This window comes from Coregonus lavaretus, assembly GCF_964263955.1.
Source record: "Coregonus lavaretus genome assembly, chromosome: 1".
Classification (NCBI taxonomy): Eukaryota; Metazoa; Chordata; class Actinopteri; order Salmoniformes; family Salmonidae; genus Coregonus; species Coregonus lavaretus.
The window spans coordinates 32,077,038-32,087,041 of NC_139988.1; the positions used below are offsets into that span (position 1 = coordinate 32,077,038).

The following is a 10,004-nucleotide window of genomic DNA, read 5'->3' on the forward strand; positions in this document are numbered from 1 at the left end:
AGGTGCTCTATCAACTCTTGAGAGTTGGGGAACACCAGCACTTACGTTTGTTGAAGAAGCTGCTATGTCTGGTCTGTATCCAGGTAGCAGGAGCTAGTGGGGTAGGGGTCCATAGAGAGGCAGTGGGTCTGGCCAGGTGAGAGAGGGGCAGGGCGCCCCGTGCAGTCCGAAGTTGTGCTACCCCTGAAACACAGCACAGAGAGGTAATGTAATTTACTATAGTGTAAAATCACCTAGAACAGTTAGAAATGAGCTAACGCAAATTATCCTGTCTTATTTATTTTGGGTGTTAATGATAGATCCGGGACGATATCAGTATCGCGATACTCGTTAGTATCATGGCAAGGAAACAAAACATGAAGCGGATTTAACTTCTTTAGGAAAATATCCCTTATATTGGAAACAAACATCATTATATTGTCATCCAGAGTCACATGTACAGTGCATTTGGAAAGTATTCAGACCCCTTCACTTTTCCACATTTTGTTACACGTTACAGCCTTATTCTAAAATGTATTAAATCGTTTTTTCCCCTCATCAATCTACACACAATACCCAATAATGACAAAGCAAAAACATGTTTTTAGAGTTGGCAGCCTCGAGTCTTCTTGGGTATAACGCTACAAGCTTGGCACACCTGTATTTGGGGAGTTTCTCCCATTCTTCTCTGCAGATCCTCTCAAGCTGTCAGGTTGGATGGGGAGCGTCACTGCATAGCTATTTTCAGGTCTCCAGAGATGTTCGCTCGGGTTCAAGTCCGGGCTCTGGCTGGGACACTCAAGAACATTCAGAGACTTGTCCCAAAGCCACTCCTGCGTTGTCTTGGCTGTGTGCTTAGGGTTGTTGTCCTGTTGGAAGGTGAACCTTCGCCCCAGTCTGAGGTCCTGAGCGCTCTGGAGCAGGTTTTCATCAAGGATCTCTCTGTACTTTGCTCCGTTCATCTTTCCCTCGATCCTGACTAGTCTCCCTGTCCCTGCTGCTGAAAAACACACACAGCATGATGCTGCTACCACCATGCTTCACCGTAGGGATGGTGCCAGGTTTCCTCCAGATGTGACGCTTGGCATTCAGGCCAAAGAGTTCAATCTTTGTTTCATAAGACCAGATAATCTTGTTTCTCATGGTCTGAGAGTCCTTTAGGTGCCTTTTGGCAAACTCCAAGCGGGCTGTCATGTGGCTTTTACTGAGGAGTGGCTTCCATCTGGCCACTCTACCATAAAGGCCTGATTGGTGGAGTGCCGCAGAGATGGTTGTCCTTCTGGAAGGTTCTCCCGTCTCCACAGAGGTACTCTGGAGCTCTGTCAGAGTGACCATCGGGTTCTTGGTCACCTCCCTGACCAAGGCCCTTCTCCCCCAATTGCTCAGTTTGGCCGGGAGGCCAGCTCTAGGAAGTTCCAAACTTCTTTCATTTAAGAATGATGGAGGCCACTGTGTTCTTGGGGAACTTCAATACTGCAGAATTGTTTTTCTACCCTTCCCCAGATCGTTGCCTCAACAACAATCCTGTCTCGGAGCTCTACGGACAATTCCTTCAACCTCATGGCTTGGTTTTTGCACTGACATGCACTGTCAACTGTGGGACCTTATATAGACAGGTGTGTGCCTTTCATGTCCAATCAATTGAATTTACCACAGGTGGACTCCAATCAAGTTGTAGAAACATCTCAAGGATGATCAATGGAAACAGGATGCACCTGAGCTCAATTTCGAGTCTCATAGCAAATGGTCTGAATACTTATGTACATAAGGTATTTCATTTTTGTCATTATGGGGTAGTGTGTGTAGATTGATGAGGAAATTTGTTTATTTAATCCATTTTAGAATAAGGCTGTAACGTAACAAAATGTGGGAAAAGTGAAGGGGTCTGAATACTTTCCGAATGCACTGTATGTGTATTTCACACAAATCTGAATATAATGCTTGTATGGATGTCAACCCCAATATATGTTCATGCCATCGTCACCAATAAACTGCATTACAGTAAAAACGACTGACTACCACCACCGATTTGCTATTAGCTATGCTATCAGCTTATAGGAACAGAAGTTAGAATGTATCAGTCACTTCTTCTAAAGCTGAAAAGGGCCAACTTCTAAATGTTATACAGCCAAATACAGTTGAAGTCAGAAGTTTACATACACTTAGGTTTTTCAACCACTCCACAAATTTCTTGGTAACAAACTATCGTTTTGGCAAGTCGGTTAGGACATCTACTTTGTGCATGACACAAGTAATTTTTCCAACAATCGTTTACAGACAGATTATTTCACTTATAATTCACCGTATCACAATTCCAGTGGGTCAGAAGTTTATGTACACTAAGTTGATTGTGCCTTTAAACAGCTTGTAAAATTCCAGAAAATTATGTCTTGGCTTTAGAAGCTGCTGGTAGGCTAATTGACATAATTTGAGTCAATTGGAGGTGTACCTGTGGATGTATTTCAAGGCCTACCTTCAAACTCAGTGCCTCTTTGCTTGACATCATGGGAAAACCAAAAGAAATCAGCCAAGACCTCAGAAAAAAAATTGCAGACCTCCACAAGTCTGGTTCATCCTTGGGAGCAATTTCCAAACGCCTGAAGGTACCACGTTCATCTGTACAAACAATAGTACGCAAGTATAAACACCATGGGACCACGCAGCCGTCATACTGCTCAGGAAGGAGACGCGTTCTGTCTCCTAGAGATAAACATACTTTGGTGCGAAAAGAGCAAATAAATCCCAGAACAACAGCAAAGGACCTTGTGAAGATGCTGGAGGAAACAGGTACAAAAGTATCTATAACCACAGTAGAACAAGTCCTATATCGACATTACATTTACATTTTACATTTACGTCATTTAGCAGACACTCTTATCCAGAGCGACTTACAAATAGGTGCATTCACCTTATAGCCAGTGGGATAACCACTTTACAATGTTTTTTTTTTAGTTTTTTTTTTTTGGGGGGGGGGGGGGGGGGGGTAGAAGGATTACTTTATCCTATCCCAGGTATTCCTTAAAGAGGTGGGGTTTCAAATGTCTCCGGAAGGTGGTGAGTGACTCCGCTGTCCTGGCGTCGTGAGGGAGCTTGTTCCACCATTGGGGTGCCAGAGCAGCGAACAGTTTTGACTGGGCTGAGCGGGAACTATGCTTCCGCAGAGGTAGGGGAGCCAGCAGGCCAGAGGTGGATGAACGCAGTGCCCTCGTTTGGGTGTAGGGACTGATCAGAGCCTGAAGGTACGGAGGTGCCGTTCCCCTCACAGCTCCGTAGGCAAGCACCATGGTCTTGTAGCAGATGCGAGCTTCAACTGGAAGCCAGTGGAGTGTGCGGAGGAGCGGGGTGACGTGAGAGAACTTGGGAAGGTTGAACACCAGACGGGCTGCGGCATTCTGGATGAGTTGTAGGGGTTTAATGACACAGGCAGGGAGCCCAGCCAACAGCGAGACATAACCTGAAAGGCTGCTCAGCAAGGAAGAAGCCACTGCTCCAAAACGGCCATAAAAAAGCCAGAATACAGTTTGCAACTGCACATGGGGACAAAGATCGTACTTTTTGGAGAACTGTCCTCTGGTCTGATGAAACAAAAATATAACTGTTTGGCTATAATGATCATCGTTATGTTTGGAGGAAAAAGGGGGTTGCTTGCAAGCCGAAGAACACCATCCCAACCGTGAAAAACGGGGGTGGCAGCATCATGCTGTGGGGGTGCTTTGCTGCAGGAGGGACTGGTGCGCTTCACAAAATAGATGGCGTCATGAGGAAGGAAAATTATCTGGATATATTGAAGCAACATCTCAAGACATCAGTCAGGAAGTTAAAGCTTGGTCGCAAATGAGTCTTCTAAATGAACAATGACCCCAAGCATTCTTCCAAAGTTGTGGCAAAACGGCTTAAGGACAACAAAGTAAAGTTATTGGAGTGGCTGTCACAAAGCCCTGACCCTCAATCCTATAGAACATTTGTGGGTATAAAGCATATGCGAGCAAGGAGGCCTACAAACCTGACTCAGTTACACCAGCTCTGTCAGGAGGAATGGGCCAAAATTCACCCAAGTTATTGAGGGAAGCTTGTGGAAGGCTACCCGAAACGTTTGACCCAAGTTAAACAATTTAAAAGGCAATGCTCCCAAATACTAATTGAGTGTATGTAAACTTCTGACTCACAGGGAATGTGATGAAAGAAATAAAAGCTGAAATAAATCTCTCTCTACTATAATTCTGACATTTCACATTCTTAAAATAAAGTGGTGATCCTAACTGTCCTAAAACAGGGAATTTTTACTAGGATTAAATGTCAGGAATTGTGAAAAACTGAGTTTAAATGTATTTGGCTAAGGTGTATGTAAACTTCTGACTTAAACTGTATATCAAAATCCAACTTTAGTATCCACATTATGGGCCTGTTACAATAAATGAATCATGATGGATTTGACGAATATCCAATTTGTTAGATTAGATTTGTTGAATGTGCGCCAATCCGGCGTCCGTCTATCCCCACGGCCTGCATTCTATTGAACACTTTACCACATCTATGCCATGATACTTTTGGAATTTTTGATTCTCCCTGTCTAGTTTTTATTTTGGTGATAGTTCTCAAAGATGATCTTATTTAAAAATATATTGCTCCATTATATATAGACATACAGTCGGGCAAAAAAGTATTTAGTCAGCCACCAATTGTGCAAGTTCTCCCACTTAAAAACATGAGAGAGGCCTGTAATTTTCATCATAGGTACACGTCAACTATGACAGACAAAATGAGAAAACAAAATCCAGAAAATCACATTGTAGGATTTTTAATGAATTTATTTGCAAATTATGGTGGAAAATAAGTATTTGGTCAATAACAAAAGTTTCTCAATACTTTGTTATATACCCTTTGTTGGCAATGACACAGGTCAAACGTTTTCTGTAAGTCTTCACAAGGTTTTCACACACTGTTGCTGGTATTTTGGCCCATTCCTCCATGCAGATCTCCTCTAGAGCAGTGATGTTTTGGGGCTGTCGCTGGGCAACACGGACTTTCAACTCCCTCCAAAGATTTTCTATGGGGTTGAGATCTGGAGACTGGCTAGGCAATCCAGGACCTTGAAATGCTTCTTACGAAGCCACTCCTTCGTTGCCGGCGGTGTGTTTGGGATCATTGTCATGCTGAAAGACCCAGCCACGTTTCATCTTCAATGCCCTTGCTGATGGAAGGAGGTTTTCACTCAAAATCTCACGATACATGGCCCCATTCATTCTTTCCATTACACGGATCAGTCGTCCTGGTCCCTTTGCAGAAAAACAGCCCCAAAGCATGACGTTTCCACCCCCATGCTTCACAGTAGGTATGGTGTTCTTTGGATGCAACTCAGCATTCTTTGTCCTCCAAACACGACGAGTTGAGTTTTTACCAAAAAGTTCTATTTTGGTTTCATCTGACCATATGACATTCTCCCAATCCTCTTCTTCATCCAAATGCACTTTAGCAAACTTCAGACAGGCCTGGACATCTACTGGCTTAAGCAGGGGGACACGTCTGGCACTGCAGGATTTGAGTCCCTGGCGGCGTAGTGTGTTACTGATGGTAGGCTTTGTTACTTTGGTCCCATCTCTCTGCAGGTCATTCACTAGGTCCCCCCGTGTGGTTCTGGGATTTTTGCTCACCGTTCTTGTGATCATTTTGACCCCACGGGGTGAGATCTTGCGTGGAGCCCCAGATCGAGGGAGATTATCAGTGGTCTTGTATGTCTTCCATTTCCTAATAATTGCTCCCATAGTTGATTTCTTCAAACCAAGCTGCTTACCTATTGCAGATTCAGTCTTCCCAGCCTGGTGCAGGTCTACAATTTCTGGTGTCCTTTGACAGCTCTTTGGTCTTGGCCATAGTGGAGTTTGGAGTGTGACTGTTTGAGGTTGTGGACAGGTGTCTTTTATACTGATAACAAGTTCAAACAGGTGCCATTAATACAGGTAACGAGTGGAGGATAGAGGAGCCTCTTAAAGAATAAGTTACAGGTCTGTGAGAGCCAGAAATCTTGCTTGTTTGTAGGTGACCAAATACTTATTTTTCACCATAATTTGCAAATAAATTCATAAAAAATCCTACAATGTGATTTTCTGGATTTTTCTTTCTCAATTTTTCTGTCATAGTTGACGTGTACCTATGATGAAAATTACAGGCCTCTCTAATCTTTTTAAGTGGGAGAACTTGCACAATTGGTGGCTGACTAAATACTTTTTTTCCCCACTGTACTTTCTCTGTTTTTAGACGTTTAAGTATACACCGAAAACCTTATACCATCCTGAAAATGATCCCCCCCTCCAATGGCGGTGCGCCGCTGCTAAATGCATATAAGTGAAACACTGGCATCCATTTGTCTGATTGGAAGGCACCCTTATAGTCCTCAATAATCCACAACGTAAAACATTAACTCTCTTGCTCGCTCTCTTTGAAGTGTATTCAGTACCTCTATCCATCTCACTACAGGTGCTACAGACAGAATATTGCAAGGACCTCCAGAGCCTTCGACCAACTACCTGCGATCTCTCCAGAGCACAGAGAAGTAAGCTCCTCTGGTGGTAATATTTTATGCACTATGTAAACGTCCTCCACTATGGCTGTTTGTCTGTGTGATGAAATACACTCACCAGCCAGTTTATTAGGCACACCACCCTATTCAGGAAAATGGATCACTCCTACAGACAGTGAGACATGTGGCCATGGCTTACTATATAAAGCAGGCGGATAGGCATTCAGTTACTGTTCGATTGAATGTTAGAATGGGCAAAATAAGTGACTTTGAGCATGGTATGATCGTCGGTGCCAGGTGCGACAGATCCAGTATCTCAGAAACGTCCACCCCACTGGGCTTTTCACGCACGACAGTGTCTAGGGTTTACCGAGAATGGTGCAACGAACAAAAAAGGAGAATGGCAAGACTTGTGCAAGCTAACAGGCGGGCCACAAACAGACATAACAGTATAACAGTTGTGTGCAGAACGGAATCTCAGAAAGCACAACTTATCGACCCTTGTCACTATTGCAGCAGACGACCAGACCGGGTTCCACTCCTTTCAGCTAAAAACAAGAAGAAGCGGCTCCAGTGGGTACACGATAACCAACACTGGACAATTGAGGAGTGGAAAAACATTGCCTGGAACATGACAGCGAGTTCAGTTTACTTGAGTGGCCTGCGCAGTCCCCAGACCTCAACGCAATACAGCATCTTTGGGATAAGATGGAACAGGCAGTTCACGTCAGCATGGACAAATATCCCTGTGGAACGTTTCCGACATCTTGTAGAATGCCCCGAAGAATTCAGGCTTTTCTGGAGGTAAAGGGGGGTACGACCCAGTACTAGATGGGTACCTAATAAACTGTCCAGTGAGTGTATATCCCAGACGAGACTGAAGATTTGGTTCAAATAAACAAGTGAACAAAAATATAAATGCAACATGCAACAATTTCAAAGACTTTACTGAGTTACAGTTCATAGAAGAAAATCAGTCAATTGAAATAAATTCATCAGGGCCTATTCTATGGATTTCATATGACTGGGCAGGAGTGCAGCCATGGGTGGGCATAGGCCCAGCCACTGGGGAGCCAGGCCCCGCCAATCCGAATGAGTTTATTACAGACAGAAATACTCCTCAGCACCCCCTCCCAGGCAAACCATCGACCCCCATCATACGTTAGCAACAAAAATAAAATCACGTCTTGTCTTATCATCAGGGAAATTATAATGTCAAGGAGAAGCAATCAGCTTTTTAAAATTAATTTTGACCTGCCCACATTATAATTAGAAGAAGTGTAAACTCTTACATTACCTATTAGCTAGAAAGGTAACTCCAAACACATTTTCGCTAAGAGCAGCTGTTTAGCTGCTTAAAAAAAGGTTAGCCATGTGTTGGCAAACATTTATGTCCAAGTCAAGAAAGCTTAACGGTAGCTAGCGGCACTTGCCACACTGGTAGCCTATTCGTGGGTGCTTTTTCAAAGCCAGTCAGATATTCCAGTGAGTGTAATACCAAAGGCAATAGAAACTCTGTAATTTGCTCAATATTAGTTGAGAAATAAAGTTGACATCATTAGAATATATTTTATTTTCTAGTGTAGGTATGTAATTCAACATTAGTTTATTCTGTAGTTGCTAGCTATATTCATAAAATCATTGAAATCAACTAAATATTTTTTCCACTTTTTTATATATTTACATTTCGGCGAACCCCCGTGCAGTACCTCCGCGGACCAATTGGGGGCCATGACCCCCGGTTGAATACCCCTGGCCTAGGCAACTAGTCGTTGTCGTCACGCGATGGAACAGGGCTAGGCATTCATCAGAAAGCGATCCAAACGAAATACGGATGCAAAGGTATCGATAAGGATCCATTATGATGGAATGGTTTGTTTATATAGCTAGCTGTCTGTCTGGCTAAATGACAAGCTGAGGATGACAAGCTATAGCTAGCTAGTATTAGCCATAGCATAGCGTGCAGCCTTTGTCCATCAAAATATAAATAATTCCAATAGACTACACAGTTCGTGTAGTATGCAACCCGATTACATATTCTAGTGGTAAGACATCTGTGTGACAGAGAAATTTGTAATTTAGGAAATATATTCACCTCCCAGCGTAATTCGGAGGGCACAGCACACCCGTATGGACGCCGCCATCTTGAAGTTATGAAAGGTCCTGAATAGCATAACAAGTAGGCTGAAATGTGCCTGTTAAGAAATAATATGATTGAGTTTGTTTAATTGGGAAAAGGGATAACGTTACATTATGCTACCGGGGCCCGCAAATCAGTCTTAGTGCCATGGCCATGAAATACTGTACTGAATACCAGTGTGACTGTAAATGTGGATATATTAAATTAAACAAACATGTTGTACTCTTTCTCTGCTACTGATTAATGTCCTAGTATTGTTCCCACTTCCCCTGTCAGGTTGTTACTACTTCTGCTTACACATATGTTTTTTTTTAAAGGAGGCACATTGAATTGAATCAATCTCCACTCTACACAATTATCAAAAATAAAATATAATTATGACTGCCTCTCTCCTGCATTAAGTTAACTCATACAATACACCCTCTAGACTTTAGCTGCTATCATTTCATCAGATATCATATATGATCATTCAGATTGATTCACATATGACAGATCATCAGTCTGTTGATTCAAGCCATGAGCTTGGAGAGGCACTTCTCACTATCTTACCTGTTGGATTGTGGCCTCTGTTTGGGTTTAATATTTTCCTGGTATTTTACAAATGGTCCATCCCGAGAATAAAATCTAACATTTTCTTATTGCATTCGTTATCATTCGTGAGCCTAAAAATCTATAGTCATTGGTCATCTCTCAAGGTCTTGTTTTAAATGTTTTATTTATGTTGTTGTGGTTTGAAACTGCCTGAATCACCGAGGCAAAAATAGAACAGGTTCAAATGAACAAAACACTTCATAAAACAAATTAAGGGTACATCTGGGCGCTCTTTGTTAACATAGGCATATGCTATTCATAGAAATGTTATGATAATGTAATAAATATAAATAAATCAGGCTTTTCACTAAATAAAATGTTGGTCAAAACACATAGACTAGCCTACATTGTATCCAAATATAACCATAGCATAAATTAAATGAAATGTGAGCCTTCTGACTACACAAACTTGGTGTTGATGCTGAAGAAGATGGGGAGCATAAAGAAACTGACACCCAAGCTAAGAGGAGAGCTGCAAAGCACAGTGGAGAAAGTGAGGAAGATTTCACGTCACTTTCGCAAGTCAGGGGTCAGTGATGACAAGCTACAAGGGTAGGCTATGTGAAGGAAGAGTTTGGGAAAGAGCTCAAGATGAAATTGGACTGCAGCACACTGTGGAACAGTCTGGCAGATAAGGTAGATATTGTGTGTAGCACAATGCTGTTTGCAATGGCATGGTAGGAGAACCCATCGCTCGCAGCCATTTCTGCTACAATTTCATCCAGTGCTTGCATCGGCTTGAGGTAAGACTGCATCGTTCTAGGATGTTTTGCTGCT

At 42.7% G+C, this 10,004-nt stretch overlaps 1 protein-coding gene across 1 annotated transcript in view; it reads right to left on the reverse strand.

Moving 5' to 3' along the window:
* LOC311130234 (small ribosomal subunit protein uS5m-like) overlaps positions 1-8,670 on the reverse strand; it is a gene marked incomplete at its 5' end in the record, with an annotated part of 30,304 nt that extends 21,634 nt beyond the window's left edge. Inside the window, 2 exons of the mRNA XM_084162932.1 lie at positions 46-183; positions 8,592-8,670. Coding sequence (XP_084019058.1) covers positions 46-183; positions 8,592-8,670 — 217 coding nt within the window. The remainder of the gene's footprint in view (positions 1-45; positions 184-8,591) is intronic.
* Positions 8,671-10,004: the final 1,334 nt, after the last annotated feature.